Source organism: Gymnoscopelus microlampas, assembly GCF_963454915.1.
Source record: "Gymnoscopelus microlampas genome assembly, chromosome: 7".
In the NCBI taxonomy this organism is placed as follows: Eukaryota; Metazoa; Chordata; class Actinopteri; order Myctophiformes; family Myctophidae; genus Gymnoscopelus; species Gymnoscopelus microlampas.
In genome coordinates this window covers 10,765,912-10,784,051 of record NC_139944.1, presented here as the reverse complement: position 1 = coordinate 10,784,051, position 18,140 = coordinate 10,765,912, and the positions used below count along the sequence as shown (strand labels likewise).

Sequence of the window (18,140 nt, the reverse complement as noted above, 5' to 3'; positions counted from 1 at the left end):
TTTGGTTTTTGAGATGTTAAGTATGAGATTATGGTTCTCACACCACCTCAGGTCATCTATCTCATTGCGATAGCCAGATTCATCACTGTTTGTGATTAGGCCTACCACAGAGGTGTCATCTGCAAATTTAAACAACAGGACTGAATTAGTGTGTGATTGACACAAATATGTGTAGACAGAATATAGAAAAGGAGAAAGAACACAGCCCTGGGGGGCACCTGTGTTCAAAACAGCTAAAAGGTTTGGGAACAACTTGGGTTTTAATCTCAGGTAGGACATGAAAGGGACAGATTGCAGCTGTCCACATACTGTACAATGATAACTACAAATATAATGATTTGAGCGTCACAATGATGAATGATAACGTTCTATAAACATGATAACTAAACTAATGATATGAGCACCATAACATTCTATGAAAATGGGCCTGATGTGTTGAACGTGACACTGTGTAAATCCTGATGGATCGTGCATTGTCTGTCAGTGTTTCTATTGTGGCTATTGTCTTGAATTATTTTGTTGTTTTAGATGATAAAAAATGTCAGTCTACTGTATGTCAATAAAATAAAGTGATGATCTGTCTGTGTTATTAACATTCTTCCAGATTATTCCCAAATTTAAACACATTTTCAAATGTTTTTGTAAATAGCTGATATTCTAGCTCACAATGCCTGCAGATATAGTATAAAACAGATTAAAATAGTCATGATTTTGATGCTATATGATCCCTGTTTTCCTCCACACCAAATTTTAGGACCAAATTAGCTGAATTGTTGCAATACACTGGGAGCTTGTAGATTGCCTATTTTCAGTGAATGTTTGCTTATTACGACATGCCCAAAATAGGGTTATTGTAGGGTTCATGTGGTTAGCACATTTTGCTGGGGTCCCCCTGAAACACCCTAAACTAAATAACCCTCATTTAATTGAGGGGTCATACACTGTCTGCCACCTTTTTTTCCATTTTCTCCTCTCTAAATAAAGCTGTTTTATTTGTTGATGACATGCATTAATGTGTTCAAATTCTAAGCTCTGTTGATGAATTGAATACATAGAACCACGATGGAAACAAGTCCCCAGGAGTGGACTTTTTTTGTGTTGGCCTTTTAACCTAAATGTTTTACTGCCTGTCAATCAATCAATCAATCAATCAATCAATCAATCAATCAATCAATCAATCAATCAATCAATCAATCAATCAGTGTCTGTCTGTTCTTTCTTTCTTTCTTTCTTTCTTTCTTTCTTCAGTGACAGTACACACTCCCTCCACCAGGTTGCGAAAGGCATTATGGCAACACACAGTTCCTTGAGCATAGATATATATAAAGGCTAGATGGCTCAAGGGGCGGCGCAAGCGTAGCTCAACCGCGGCCATCTTGCGACGGTCACTCATAACATTATGTCTATGGTGCATATACTTTGAAATAACCATAGCGTGCTCAATTTTCATCCGATTTTCAAACGGTTTGGTGTTTTGTAAACACCAAAGATGTAGTTATGATACTGCATACTTATAATTATAATCATGTTTTTTTTTTAAAATACAATAATATCATAACTACATCTTTGGTGTTTACAAAACACCAAACCGTTTGAAAATCGGATGAAAATTGAGCACGCTATGGTTATTTCAAAGTATATGCACCATAGACATAATGTTATGAATGACCGTCCCAAGATGGCCGCCATGTGGCGACGTCGTACTCCATTGGCCAGCAGCGCGGGTGAGTCATCTAGCCTTTATATATATCTATGTCCTTGAGCGTGTAATGCGCATGTGTGAAACATGTTGCCCCGGAAGTACTGAGTGGGTGTTATGCATAGAGGTTATGACCATAACTCAGTCTGGAACGCACCATAGAGTTGGCCCGATATACAGTATAACCCGATATATTATAACTCATAACTCGTTGCGGTGAAAAACGTGTCATAAATGAGTTTATAAACGCGCCAAATGGAGTCTGTACGGCTGAAGATAAATGAACACATGACGTCGGTGGGAGAGGAGTGTGTGTCTTGGACAAACAGCAGCGTGGTGCTGATGTTTGTAGTGTGAAGCTCGTCAGAGTGCTTGTGTTGGAGCGCCTCAGTGCGGCTGCAGAGTTCATGTGCAACCTCTTCCATAGAGAGCTAGAGACACTAGAAACTCTGCTGGAGAAACAAAACAAACTGCTGGATATTGATCTACACACTGCAGGTATGTCTGTTACACACACAACACCAAACTAAAACACTGTAGGTATGTCTGTTACACACATAGCCATGGTTCACATGACGCTTGTGTGCCATGTCCCCCTGGTTTATAGCAGTGTTCGATTTTTGTTACATTGCCAACTCTCACATGTACATAAACGTTCAGATTTCAAACATAAAGTGCTTACCACCGAGCCACGGATGTTACCTCGCGATGCGGACCACATTAAGTACCCGTATCTCCCGTATTGTTAAATAAAAAGCATTTTAATCCGATCGCCGGCCATTTTCTCCAAATGTTCTCCGATACTTTCAACCATGCGACACCTAATGGTTGGGGATGGTCAGGGAATTCCACATTATAGTGGCAGAGTTGTAGAATGATTTTTTGCTAAATCATGTTTGTGCTAAATCTGGGGCGTACCAGATCGGAGGCGCTTGTAGTTTTCTGACAGATAATTTTGCAGGCCAGTTTTGGAATCGTTTAATGAATGATGTCAGGGCATTCCACATTGTAGAGACAACTTGGAGACAACTTGTTGTGATTTGACACTCTAATAAAATTGAATTGAATTGAATTGAATTGGTATTGTGGCTGTGGGTGTCACTCACTCTGGAGAACCAGGTCTGCTGTCTTAATTGTCGCACGATGGAGCATAAATTAGGCTTCAGCCTGACATCAGTTATGATCAGCTTACTTTTTCAGTGTGTTTGGCAAGTGTTGTTAATTGAAGGGGATAAAATTGCAATGAAACGTCAAAACTAGCTGCACTTCTGTGTATTCAGGTATATTTCCATTAATATGAGTGTTTTAATACTTTGGTGGTGGCCTACCACTATATCGTGTGTGTGTGTGTGCGTGGTGTTTGATTGGTGTTAATGAGCACAGCAGGTGAGCAGTCTGACTGTACTACACTTGTAAAAACCCTTCATCGGCTGGCTCGTTATCCAAATCTGAAAGCCCCTATGAGAATATGTGTCAGGCTATAGAATCGAGTATGACTGGAATCTCTTGATGCTTCTCTCTCTGTTTGTTAATAGTGGAGTCAAAAATGGAGGTTCCGTGACCATCCTCTGGCAAGGATGGTTTGACGATTGATTTGACCTCTATGGACCCTTTAAAAAAGATTTAGCCTCCAGGTCCCTCCCAAAAATCCCGGCATTTTTTGCTAGACAGCCAAATTCAAAATGGCGCCCGGCGCCATCTCTAAAAATTAACTTTTGATCTGGATGACCTAGAATCATGTATGAAGGCACTTTTCCATACAAGTCAACCATGAGGATTCCAAATCTGACACAATTTTAATTGTAAGACCTCGTTTTGACTCCGAAATTCAAGATGGCCGACATCCAGTAGAGTAAAAACCTATACCCAGGGGGCAAAGGGGGGTATGCTGCATTTGCCCTGCCATAAAAGGTTGGCCACCAGAAATAATATCTATGACCCAGTAGGATCACAACCTATATGGACAACAAGGTCACCTTGCTGCTGGAAATCCAATATGGCCGCCTCAATATTATCAGAAAATAGCTTTGGCAATAACCTTTGAACCAGATGGGCTAGAAATAAAAACTTGGTGTCTATTTCATGGTTTCAGAGCATGAGAAACTCAATGGAATACTTATCTTTATGATTGGGTGTGTCTGGGTCTTTCATTTGCATATTTCCAAGATGGACGCCACACGAAAATGAGTTTTACTATGACTTTTACAGTGACAGCTGGCTGTTATGGCAAAAAGTCTGCTTTTTAAGTAATATGAACACATTTGGTCAGTTTGAGCTTTAATTTATATGTTGTCAATGTGGCAGACCCACACCATGAGTCTGGTCAGAGTCGTGTAATCCGGGATGCAGAGATGGTAGTCAAGGCAGCAGTGGAGACTAACCCATTTACAGTGAGCACATCATCCTTGATCAACATATCTACAGGACAGTGTGCTGATTCCACAGTCAAGGACGACTTGATGAGTGTGAAAGAACTGGGTTTGAAGACACTGTGTGAGTCACTGTCCAGTGAACAGAAGAAGACAAGCATAATGAAGCTTAACACTTTCTACACTCAAAACACAAAATCTAAAAAATCTAAGGGGAAAACCTCAGCACCTGGCAAGAGCAATGAAATTACTGCCCTCCTGCGCATGACCCAAATCATAGCCAGTGGTGGAGAACTCAACCTTGTTGACTTTATAGCCAACCACGAGTGCAGTGACTTCCCTCTTCCAGGAAGATGGCAGGATGAGAACAGGTACAAAGGCAAGCCTTGTTAAGGTCCTGAAAGAGGAGACCAAACATCCCTGACCTGCCTACAGAAGACATAAAAACAGCAGTAGTTATTGATGCCATGTATGCCATGCGCCATTGGTCGTTCCTGAAAGGTGAAGCATTTGGAACAATCGCTGAACGATACCAACGTCTGCTGTTGAATGATGTGCCTGCTGGCACAGAGATCATTCACTTCTGTTTTGACCGGTACAGTGGACCTAGTCTTAAGACAGCTGAGCAAGAACACAGATATGCTTGACCAAAACCTACCAAAGAATATGAAGTCAGTATGCATTACACAGCTCCAGATCCTCAGGAGTTTTTTGCTGTGTCAGCTAACAAGGCAAACCTATTGAGTTTCCTCTGTGACGAATGGTGTGAAAATGAGCAACTTAAGTCGACCCTTGGTCCAACACATCTTTACCTGGGTGGGGGGTTTAAAGAAGAGACAAGGAGTGTGGTGATCAAGGAGGGGTCTATTGAAGATGTCCCTGCACTAGAATCCACACAACAGGAGGCTGATACAAGAATAATACTCCACACCCTGTACAGTGTCCAGAATGACAAAGTTGACAGAGTTGTCATCCATGCCAATGACACAGACATCATCATCATGTGCCTTTACTATGCAGCAACCCATCTCAGATGCCTTCCAGAGCTGTGGGTGAGAACAGAGCAAAATTCATACCTTCCTATCCATCAAATGGTATCAGCACTGGGGCTCCCACAGTGTCGTGCCCTGCCCTTTATCCATAGTTTAAGTGGCAGAGATACTGTACCACCAGCTATCCCTTCTTCACTGGGAAGAAGGCTAGGTTCAAGGCCATCATGCGTCTGGATCTCTGCACTTGAGGAGTTTGGTGAAAACTCTTATGATTCCCTCTGAGATGACGTCCATCAATAAGGCACGAGACCTCACAATTGCTGTATATTATACATCCAAAGCGGACCACCAGGAGGATTTTGACCTGAGTAAGCTTAGAGTGTACAAGTTCCTCAATAATAGATCAACCCTCTTAAAGCTCCTCCCCCGACAGAGAATGCCTTTGACCTGCACCTGAGAAGAGCTGTTCTAGCAACCATAATAGATAAATGTGCACATATCGCCAAGCCGGATATTCCTTCTTTCACAGAGTATGGATGGTCTCTCAGTGCTAGCAATGCAGTCCCCCTTGCATCTACCGAGCCAGCCTGGCCTGTGTCAATGAATGAGGCAATATCATGCAGCTGTATCAAAGGCTGCCAGAAAAACTGTTCCCGTGCAAAGAAGGCAATTCCATGCTACTTAGGATGCCGTTGCCAGGGACTAGAGACATGATGCAGCAAGATCAGTGCAACACATGACAACAGTGACAGTGAATAGCATTGTACCATAGTATCATTGGCTTGGCACCATAGAGGTCAAAATGAACCTTTTATAGGCAACCTCAACTCCGCCTTTACTCTATTTGTCACTAAGTAGTCTATCTTTTGTTATGTTACTTGAATGCATACCACTATGTTAATTTGTATAGCCCTAAAGTTGAAGTTTTTGGCAAGTCTTGGAGTGTGCATGTGTCTGTTTATATTGTATTTAGTTTATTAAAATGATACATAAGATACATTGTGGGCTTTTTCTCCCCCACAACTATAGATCTATAAATCAATAAATCTGAGGGAAAATGTAATACCATACATTATTTATGACTGCAGCCATATTGACAACATATAAATTAAAGCTCAAACTGACCAAATGTGTTCATATTGCTTAAAAAGCAATAACAGCCAGCTGTCACTGTAAAAGTCATAGTAAAACTAATTTTCGCGTGGCGTCCATCTTGGAAATATGCAAATGAAAGGTCCAGACACACCCAATCATAAAGATAAGTATTCCATTGAGTTTCTCATGCTCTGAAACCATGAAATAGACACCAAGTTTTTATTTCTAGCCCATCTGGTTCAAAAGTTATTGCCAAAGCTATTTTCTGATAATATTGAGGCGGCCATATTGGATTTCCAGCAGCAAGGTGACCTTGTTGTCCATATAGGTTGTGATCCTACTGGGTCATAGATATTATTTCTGGTGACCAACCTTTTATGGCAGGGCAAATGTAGAGCCATATGAAATCCGTGTTAACGGAATCGCGGACGGAATCGCGGAAATGACCAATAAAAATGGAATTGGAATAAAACACGGAATATTGCAAAAAAATCGCGGTAAAATATTTTTTTTTACCGCAAATTTTTACAAATCCACGGGACACCACCATTTTGCATGGCCACATCCTACTTTATAAACAGTAAAATCCACGTAGAAATAGTCTTAGAAAGACGATAGAAACAATAATACATGGGCGACGCCATTTTGCGCATGCTCAGACCGAATTAGACCGAATTATTTTGGGAACATTTTTGCGTATAACACAACAAGGGCCATGTATGGACTGTTATATCTTGAACATTTATTCATTTCCACTTACCAGACACTTTTTTTATGGTAAAAATGAGCATAAAAAGCAAAATACAGAATTCAGAAATATTAAAATGGAAAAAACTGAATTTGGGAAAAAATAAAACGGAATTGGGAAAAAAATAAAACGGATTTCATATGGCTCTACAAATGCAGCATACCCCCCTTTGCCCCCTGGGTATACGTTTTTACTCTACTGGATGTCGGCCATCTTGAATTTCGGAGTCAAAACGAGGTCTTACAATTAAAATTGTGTCAGATCTGGAATCCTCATGGTTGACTTGTATGGAAAAGTGCCTTCATACATGATTCTAGGTCATCCAGATCAAAAGTTAATTTTTAGAGATGGCGCCGGGCGCCATTTTGAATTTGGCTGTCTAGCAAAAAATGCCGGGATTTTTGGGAGGGACCTGGAGGCTAAATCTTTTTTAAAGGGTCCATAGAGGTCAAATCAATCGTCAAACCATCCTTGCCAGAGGATGGTCACGGAACCTCCATTTTTGACTCCACTATAATGTTGCTCGGGGTCGATGCTGGAACTGTGTCCAACTAAGGCACATCGAGCCTTTTATACTGGGTAGCTGTGGCCCTATAGATAAGATAAGATAAGAGCTTTATTGTCATTGCATACACAACGAAACATAGTTTGGTACCTCTGCAGACAACAACAGTATTAAAAGAAGAGAACTGAACATTGAAGAACATTAAAAAACCTTGGTCAAAGTCAGGTCAGTCAGTCCCACAGTCATTTAATAAATAAAAAAATAAAAACAAGGATAAAGTAATTAAGAAAAGAATAAGGTGGCCCCCATAAACGAAAAACATATCATGTGTACACATATTGCACTTCCCAGTAACCTCAGCAACACATGTTGATGTCAGTAGTGTCAGACATCTCCATATATGGGTCGGCCTATGTCGGTTATGCCCGAATATGGGACTATGCCATCAGTCCTGGACGTGACGGTTATCTCTCTATATATGGAGATCTGAGCAGAGGTTGCTGATGTCAGACTCCGTATATATGACACGCGTTCAGGTATCTATGACGACTTTGCAAGTTGATAGTCTCCATTTATGGAGATCTCCATATATAGGCTAGTGCTGGCAAATATGCCTTGAATGTTTTCTACAACACTGTTATCTTGTACAGTACATACATATACACAACAGGCATACGTGCATTAGGGCTGCATGATACTGATGAAAACGTTTATATTGTGATTAATTTTTGTTCCCTACCTATGTTGAATGCACTTATTGTAAGTCGCTTTGGATCAAAGTGTCTGCTAAATGACTGTAATGTAATGTAATGTTATTAATCTATAACTTATCAACATACTGTTATTGATAATGGTAACACAATATTTCTGTTAATGAGAATAAAAAGTTGACATAAGCACCACGAAAGCGTGTGAATGTGTTACTAAAAAAAAAAGGCAGGTCTAAACTAAATATTTGACACCGGTAGGCCTGTCACAATTATTACACATAATCGTCTAATCACAATTATTTGAGATAATCACATTTATTTTGTACTAATCTTTTCGCCTAATCTTCATAATCGTTTCCATGTTGAAAAAATGTTCACACATTTTCAAATATATAAAAAAAGCAGAAGTAGCAGATCTACAAGCTTAAAACGCATCACATCATGAAGTGTTGTAAGCCTGTACATCAGCTACTTCTGCTATTTTTTACATGTATACAATTATTAAATATATCAATAATAAAGTTATGTGTCATATATGCCCTTTGCAATTTGTGATTATTAATCCTAAAAAACAAACAAAAATGTTAAGTTGTATTCATCAGTTCCAATGTTCAATGTCAAAAACACAAATCGATAATTGCAATTATTTTGGGACAATTAATCGTTGACCGGATCATGGCCCACCGCAGTAGTTTGATTTGATTACATACGGTATGTAAGGTTTAATGATAGCTAAAAGTTTTTGTTTGTTTTTGTTTTTACTACTGGTGTTTTCCACAGACCACCACAGGGAGAGGTCTATAGTATCCAGAGAGATGGCCTCCGGAATATATTCAACGTTCTCAGAGGAACAGCGAGTGATGGACCAGGGACGTGGACTGCTTGATGCAAGACTGCAACCTGTTGTAAAGTTGTACAGGATAGGTATGTATTGTTTTACTTTATTTTATCGATTTTTTGTTTACAAGTGGTTTCCACCATGGCAGGGGAGGGTGATCTTTGACACTGCTCTAGAATAATGAAGACCAGCGGTTCTCAAACTATGGGTCGCGACCCAAAGTGGGGAAGGTGCCGTTGGGGTCACGCTTTGGCAACCAAAAAAGTTGAAATATTGTTTTTATTAACACATCCACTGCCAAGGGCTAATCTCAGAATGTACTCACCAGTGCCAAGGTTTTATTGTTGTTTTTTGTTTTTTTCACGTCGCCATAGGCCCCGTTAAAATCCTTTAGAATGCGCGATGGACTGTTTGTAAACAACGTGCACATGTCCCTGTGTCTACGAGTGCAGACCACGTGTCAAACGGAGCCGTCATGTTTGAGTTCTGACCGTTTATGTTAACATGCACTGGGTGAAAAGCAATGATTTTGGGAGGGTATTCCTCAGGCATACCCTTGATACTTAAGGGAGTATGTGTGTGTATGCTGCCCTCATTCATTAATGTACCACCTCCCACATACCACCCACATATTCAGGTGTATGTACCTTTTCTGAGTCCTTCATTTGCATTTACCCCCTGTGGTGTCTGCCAGCAAGGACCTCACACACCCACCCCTCCCACCCCTCTCACCCTTCCACCCCAACCACTTCTGAGCATGTGCAGAAAAGTACGTTTGATTGGAAGCTGTGGCTTATAACCCCACCCACCCACCCCACATTCTGCATGCTAATTCTTGTATAAACCCCCTAGTTTATACCCCCCCCCCCCCCCCCCCTCAGTGGGAAGGGTGGTTTATAGCCCCCCCCAGGGGCTGTGGCTTGTCGTCCCCCCACCCCCAGTGGGAGGGGTGGTTTATAGTCCCCCCCCACTACCTGCACTAATTTATATATATATATATATATATATATATATATATACATACATACATACATACATACACACACACACACACACACACACACACACACACACACACACACACACACACACACACACACACACACACACACACACACACACACACACACACACACAAACAATATAGAAAAACACATAGGCAGAACTTATGTAATTATGTTTATTGATCAAGAAAAATACATTTATACAAAACAATGGAACAGGAGCACACAGATAAGGTAAACTGTTTCAAAGAAAAGTATTTTGTTCCAGGGACCCCAGCAGCAAAGATTTGAGTTAAAAATGTTCACTCTAAAAAATATATATTCAAATATTCTGAATCAGAATCAGGTTTATTGTCACATCACAGGTTTAATTAAAAAAAGTGGGTGAAATTTGTGTCTATATACTCACACTAGTACCTGAGATAAGATATGTGCATGAACATAGCAGCAATGTATACTGTGCATGATATACTTATGGACGTTAGTTAAGGTGCTTGGGAAAAAAAAGTCAAAAGTCAGTGCGTTATACACAGGATTACGGTGCAAAATGTCAGTGTGTGTCGACCGCATAATCCACATAAGTAGACTGACATATAGTCAGCAAGTAGTGCCATGAGGAAGAGCAAAGAAGAGGTGTATTGCACTCTGATACATTACAAAAAAAACAAAAACAAAAAAAGAAAATGGCCAGCGATGGGACAGTCATGTTTCAGGGCTATTACACACACAACATAAGCCCCTTTCGGAACCCTGTAGGCCTATACCTTTTTTTGTAATTGGGAACAACGGTACATGGAATGACAAATTCACAATACAAGGTCTACTAAACTGGAAGGCTCATAACGCACTAAGCGTGATGAGATACCCATGTTTAATCCATATTTAAGGAAAACTAGCAGAACAAGAAAACTAGCAGAACAAGACTAAAAAAATAAGGAAAACTCCTTAGAAAGACTATAAGAATATAATGTATTTATTTTAAATGCTCATCAAGTGCTCTGTGCTCATAGTGAATTATCCATATTTAAAAAAATTGGTTTGCTATCACTCGCGCACCATGTCCCGCCTCCTCCGTCTTGTGATTGGCTGGAACAGTGCATCTACCAAGCAGCAAGTAGTTGTGACGCACCAGTTTTTGCATCCGGGTCCTATGCATTATAAGAGTTGGGAGCACCGGCCTCAGTGCCATGCCTTGTTAATCACTAGACTCTCAACCCACACCTCCAGGGTTCGACTCCCGCTGCCGACACTTCTTTTTCCAATAACTATGCTACCACTTTTTTTGCCGATAAAGTATAGTTTTGGACCGCGACGGCGGAGCGCAGTCTGAAGAGAACTTGAGCCACGAGAAGCACCACCGAGCGGGCGAGTTGCCGTGCTGAACGTTGCGAAATTTGCTTTGCCATGTATTTATTGTAATTCCTTCATTCCAGACCAGTGTGTGGACTCCAGTGTGAAGGTGAAGATCAGTTCTCCAGCCAGGACTGTTTCTATTAAACAGGAACCTGAAGACCACCTGGATCTCAGTAAGTTTCAAGCACTCTGGCCTTCATTTATCAACGCGGTGTAGACCAAATAATGGGCGTACGGCGAGATCATAGCAACTTTCGGCATTTATCAATATATCTTGAGTTTGTCTTCAGATCTCACGTCAGGTCTGGAGCAGTTGTTGGCTCTGGCTACACCCGTTTGTTCCATTGTAGACCTGTGGAGCAGCATTGTCTGACCGTCTGACAGGCATCTGGACACATGTATCCACTCCAAAAATGTATATTATCTAACACATTTATTATCTAATAAATAATGTGAAAATATAACATTTTATAAACTAATTTAAACAAACTGCTTTAACAGTCATTCAGATAAGATTGCAGATCTGGTTGCATTGGATATTGGAAAATAGCAGATCTACAAGCTCACAACGTGTCAATGCGAAGCGATGTGAGCTTGTAGATCTGCTATTTTCAAAATATACGAGCGCTTATGCGAGAGCATTTTCTGGAGTTTGGTGTGTGTGTGTGTGTGTGTGCGCGCGGGCATAATCTGAGTTCCCAGAAGTTTTTGCCGGCTCGGCGAGGAACTTCTGGGCCAGAGCCCTGGGATTTGTGGGCGGGATGTAATTTACGCTCTGAATCTGAGCGGACACGCCTCTTACCGGTCTGGAGTTGTGCAACTCGTGTAAAAAGTCCGACGAGAGGCAAACAGCAGTACACAACAATGGCGGCCGAAATTTCTCAAGGGGAAATTGCTTCCCGTCGATCCTATTTAGATGCAACACCCACTGCATTTGGATCCCGCCCCCTTTTCTTCATTGGCTGTTGATTTGAATCACAACGCAGTGGCCGCGCCCCCGCTGTCCAAACTCCGAGGCAATGCCTCCCAGACTAGCGCGGGCATGACTTGACAGGCGGCGAGGCGAGCAAGCGAAACTCTTTCTTATTGGGTTTCCATGCTCTGTTTGGTCGTATTCTGGTTCTTCATGTCGTAAAATTGGGGCGTTTCGAGAATAATTAAGGGCGAGTTATTCAAATGACGCTCGGTTTCAGCCGTCAGATTTATCAAAGCTCCGACCAAATGTACGCTAGGATTGGCTGTATAGGATCGCTTCATAAATGTAACTTTGACGTTGCCCTACGGGCGAATGTATGGAAAAAAACACCCTGTTTTTTACGCTCCATTGATAAATGAGGGCCTCTGTCTTTATTTATTTTATTGGAGAAAGTGGGCCGGTACTGAAGGTACCGGCTCACTTCCTCCAATAAAATAATCGGGTATCGATATGAATTGATACCCGATTCATATAGGTTATCGATTTTAGCATTAACAATGTGACTACATCGATGCATGGACCCCTGCATCGAACTCAATGAGAAAAGTACACAAGATAAACAATGCCAAACAAAAGACACTATTAATATGTATTGTTAGGTTTAATAAAGGTTTCACCACTACAGGTCCTCTGTGTGCTTTATCATTACAGAAATACCTTATATATCTTGTACTTAAGCTATTACTACTATTATGTGTGAATATTCATGTCATATTAAAGTCCTTATTATAAAATTCATTATTAATGTCACATCGAAGTCGTTGTTATTTAAGTCCTTATTCATGTCACATCAAAGTCCTTATTATTAAAGTCCTTAGTCATGTCACATCAATACATCATTATCAATACATCATTCATTGTATTCCTTCATTCCAGACCAGTGTGTGGACTCCAGTCTGCAGGTGAAGATCAGTTCTCCAGCCAGGACTGTTTCTATTAAACAGGAACCTGATGACCACCTGGATCTCAGTAAGTTCCAAGCACGCTGTCTTTATTTTATTTTTTTATATTTATTTTATTGAAGAAAGTGGGCCGGTACTGAAGGTACCGGATCACTTCCTCCAATAAAATCATTGCTTATCGATATGAATTGATACCCGATTCATATAGATTATCGATTTTAGCATTAACAATGTGACTACATCGATGCATGGACCCCTGCATCGAACAAAATGTAACATGAATCGGACGATGGTTCGGTTGTAAAAGTATTAATGGGTTCACTGAAGCTTTGCAGTTAATTCTACTTCAGTATTAACTAACCTGCTGCAGAAGACTCACTGAAGTTAGTACTTTAAAAAAAAATAGGGACTGCCTCTGATTCAGATTGTCTCGCATCTTCTATGTGAGCGCTGCAATGTAAACAAACAACGGACACACTATTTACAGCACAGAGCGCAGTCAGCACACCATCAAATTTAAATTTTGGAAGATGTGGGGGAAGAGTTATCTGTTGATACTTTTTCCAGCCACAACTCTGCACTGGCACTGCAGTAGAGGTACAGGATTCAAACCTTTTTATAGTCTCTTTTATAGAGTAATAAAGTACTTATAGAGTAATTGTTTCCTAGACTTCCTGCATGTCCCTGTGTGTAAAGAGGGGGTTTCACCTGAAGAGGAGCGAAGCCCCAGTCTGGTCCAGGAGGAACCACAACCTCCACAGATTAAAGAGGAACAAGAGGAGCTACTTCAAAGACCAGAAGAGGCTGGTGGGTCAATGTTGATATTACTAGCAATGAAAAGTGAAGAAGATGATGAAGACAGAGAGACAGAGCCTGTAGCCAGCACCTCAACTGAACAAATGAAAACACAAGCTGATGTAGAGGACTGTGAAACATCCCAACCAACTAGTGATCACCAGCTCCTCTCTTCACACTGTTCTGAATCTGACACTGAAGACAGTGATGAGTGGGAAGAGGCTAGGGGAGATCAGTCAGCTTTAAACATGATTCACACAGGTGAAAAGCCCTTTTCTTGTACAGTTTGTGGTAAATGCTTTGCTGATAAAAGTACTCTAAAAGCACACATGAGGACTCATACAGATGAAAAGCCCTTTTCTTGTACAGTTTGTGGTAAAGGCTGTCTTCGCAACGGTGATCTTAAAACACACATGAGGACTCATACAGGCGAAAAGCCATTTTCTTGTACAGTGTGTGGTAAAGGCTGTCTTCACAAGGGTCATCTTAAAATACACATGATGTCTCATACAGGCGAAAGGCCCTTTTCTTGTACAGTTTGTGGTAAAGGCTGTCTTCACAAGAGTAATCTTAAAATACACATGATGACTCATACAGGCGAAAAGCCCTTTTCTTGTACAGTTTGTGGTAAAGGCTGTATTCACAAAAGTAATCTTAAAATACACATGATGTCTCATACAGGCGAAAAGCCCTTTTCTTGTACAGTTTGTGGTAAAGACTGTCTTCTCAAGGGTAATCTTAAAACACACATGATGTCTCATACAGGCGAAAAGCCCTTTTCTTGTACAGTTTGTGGAAAAGCCTGTCTTCACAAGGGTGATCTTAAAAGACACATGAGGACTCATACAGATGAAAAGCCCTTTTCTTGTACAATTTGTGGTAAAGGCTTTCGTCAAAAGGGTAATCTTAAAACACACATGAGGACTCATACGGGCGAAAAGCCCTTTAATGGAAGTTAGTCACAGACAAATACAGTATATGACCATTCAGTCTAATCCTGGATAAAGCAGAGGAATCACATAATCTGACAATATCAACATGACTGAATACAATAAACATATTCATTTAACACAGTAGCTTGTGTTTGGCTTATTGTTTATCTTGTGTATGGATGTTATTTTCTATTCAACGTGATGGCATTTCAAATGCTTTTTTGTTATCTTATAGTATTATTCCCCCCAGCTCATACGTTATTATTGGTAGAACAATATCAGCACCAGTGTCTGTCCACAGTTATCAGGATAAAAAGTCATGTTCATTATTATATTCATGAATATGTTATGTAATATGTTGACGTGTGTGTTATTATCATAGTGCGTTTTTGGTAGATGCCTGAGTTTGTTTGATTACTTATTTACATTCAACAGAGTTGTTTGTTTATTGAGGTGTTCTTCTGAACTCAACCCTTTTACACCTGAGATAATATAATAATATTGATATTTTTTGTTTGTTTGGTTTAATAAAGGTTTCACCACTACAGGTCCTCTTTATCATTACAGAAATGTTTTCAATTATGTGTACCCCATAACTATTGTGAACAGCACAGTCATTTTACAGCATGTATAACTTGTACTTAAGCTATGTAGCTACAGTATACTACAGGGTACATTCTGGGAGCAAGTGTTCATTTTCCAGTCTGCATACATTATTATTATTATTATTATTATTATTACATTTATTATTATTATTATTATTATTATTATTATTACTATTATTATTATTATCATTATTATTGTCTCCGCCAGGAGAGTTTGTTTTCACTTTCCGTCAGCCAAGCAAACATTGGTCGAGCCTCACGTGACACTTGACAATACGGTGAAATAGTGTGATCTGATTGGCTAGTGACATATAACGGGCTATAAATACATGTGTCACTTTGAAAGAGTCTTTGCCTCTTTCAAAGTGAGGTAAGACAGGAATAATCACGAAATGGCTGAGAAATGGCGGATACTGTAACAATTGGATAGGACACTTACACAGACAGGACAGATAGGACACTTACACAGACAGGACGGATAGGACACTTACATAGACAGGACGGATAGGACACTTATACAGACAGGATGGATAGGACACTTATACAGACATGACGGATAGGACACTTATACAGACAGGACGGATAGGACAGTTATACAGTAACTCCAGGTGGGGATACCAGTTTTATCCAACTAAGGTTTGGATAAAACAGACGGATAGGACACGGATAGGACACTTGTGGAGGAGACACAAGTTTACAACACCGGAAAGAACACAGTGAAACTCAAGCATTTAAATAAGAGTCATTAAGCAGGTGGCAAAAGTTCCAAAATCAGAGAACACCAGAGGGGGGGAGGGGCAAGGCAGGAGACAGGCCCAGAACGCGACACATTATTTGTATAGCACCTTTCATGACATGAAATGCAGCTCAAAGTGCTTTACAGAGCAAGAATAAAATTACAAAAAAAGTACAACTAATTTAACAATAAAGCAAAAGCATTAAACATTAAAATAACAGCAAAAAGGCAGTGAATCAGGCAAAACAGTGAGGAGACGAATAACAACACAGAGATTTAAAAATCAACTAAAAGCAATAGGAAAGAAATAGGTCTTAAGCTGTGCTTTAAAGCTATCCACTGAGGCTGCCTGTCTTAGGTGTAATGGGAGTTTATTTCACGCCGTCGGCCCGCAGAAGCAGAATGCTGCTTCACCGTGTTTTTTATGTCATTAGGCACTTTGAGCAGGTCAGCACTAGAAGAGTGAAGAAGAAGATCTGTGGGGGCGGTTTGGAAGCTATCTAGGCAGCCAGTCATAGAGTTAGGAAGGTGCCAATAGTAGTAGTACTCATAGTAGTAGCAGCAGTAGGAATATTAGTTATTGAATTGATTGGGTTAAGGATATGGTTGTTGCTGGTGGAAGAGGTATTCTGCGCAGGCACAGCATGGCCAGCTCTGGAACCTCTGGATTGGTGGGTGACGTCATCCGTGGTCACCGCACGGCAGCACGGGATGGTGTAGCGCGGCGTGTGACGTCATCGGGTGTCGCTGGGCTCGAGGAAGGCCCTGTTGTTGTTGTTGTTGTTGTTGCTGCGGTGGTTGCGTCCAGTAACAGCTGGAAAAGTCCGGCTTTGTTGGTGGAGCAGGGGAAACTTATGGAGAAAACAGAAGTGAGGAGAGGCGGGGGCTTCCGCTTTACTCCTGGATCTTCCACACACACTAGATGCAATATAACGTTTGTACCAGTAGATGTCAATGACAGACTTATTCTACTGCAATTCAGTAAGACATTGAACAATATCTGTGTGTGTGTGTGTGTGTGTGTGTGTGTGTGTGTGTGTGTGTGTGTGTGTGTGTGTGTGCGTGCGTGCGTGCGTGCGTGCGTGCGTGCGTGCGTGCGTGCGTGCGTGCGTGTTAGTAATGTATGGCATCTAGGGAGCAGGGCATTAGTGCCTTGCTCAGGGACGGTTCTACACACATATACTGTACCAGGAGACCTTTGGTCTCTCCACTGAACTATGAAAGTACACAATACAAAGTACATTATCATTTTAATATCAATGCATTGCTGTATTGAAATTAAGACAAACTATATATTTAGTGTGGTTGCCCGAGAGGGCAGATAAACTTCATTTTGCCACTACTCCCACAGTTTTTGCGGCACACACTCGAGCCATATGTCAAATTGACGGGCTTCATCGGGAATCGTGTGCTAAGAGATACGTTGAATAGTTTAATTAGAGTGACTTTGAGAGCTGTTTCATCATAAATGGAAGCCCAATGAGACACTATTTTTGGATTATACATTTTTAATCAACTGCACAACGGAGCAAGATATCTCGCCACTTGGACTAGTTACGTCATGTCAAGGTAACTACACAACCCAAACCTCTGCCTCTACAAAGTGTGCTATTTCTTACACACACACACACACACACACACACACACACACACACACACACACACACACACACACACACAACCCTTACATTCAGTAAAAACAAATAAAAATGCAGCAAAAAAACTAATAGAAAGGCACAGTGGAAAGAAATGTTCCACAGTGGAAAGAATTTGTTTTGGACAAGTGCATAGAACATAGATTAACATTTGTTGAGGAATAACAGAGTCTCGCACACTGCCATCGCTTGAAAAATGTTTGAGGCAAAGTTTTGAAAATATGCA

General features: G+C 40.7%; 2 protein-coding genes across 2 annotated transcripts in view; one reads left to right on the top strand and one right to left on the bottom strand.

Moving 5' to 3' along the window:
• The window catches only part of mtss1 (MTSS I-BAR domain containing 1), a 656,873-nt gene that overhangs the window by 61,695 nt on the left and 577,038 nt on the right, over nt 1-18,140 (bottom strand). The window lies entirely within an intron of this gene.
• On the top strand, nt 1,926-15,291 carry LOC311049169 (uncharacterized protein). Its single transcript, XM_084062649.1, has 5 exons — nt 1,926-2,197; nt 8,899-9,042; nt 11,394-11,486; nt 13,166-13,258; nt 13,861-15,291. Exons 1-5 carry the CDS (start codon nt 2,107-2,109, stop codon nt 14,943-14,945), a joined length of 1,506 nt encoding a protein of 501 aa, XP_083918775.1. The 5' UTR covers nt 1,926-2,106; the 3' UTR covers nt 14,946-15,291.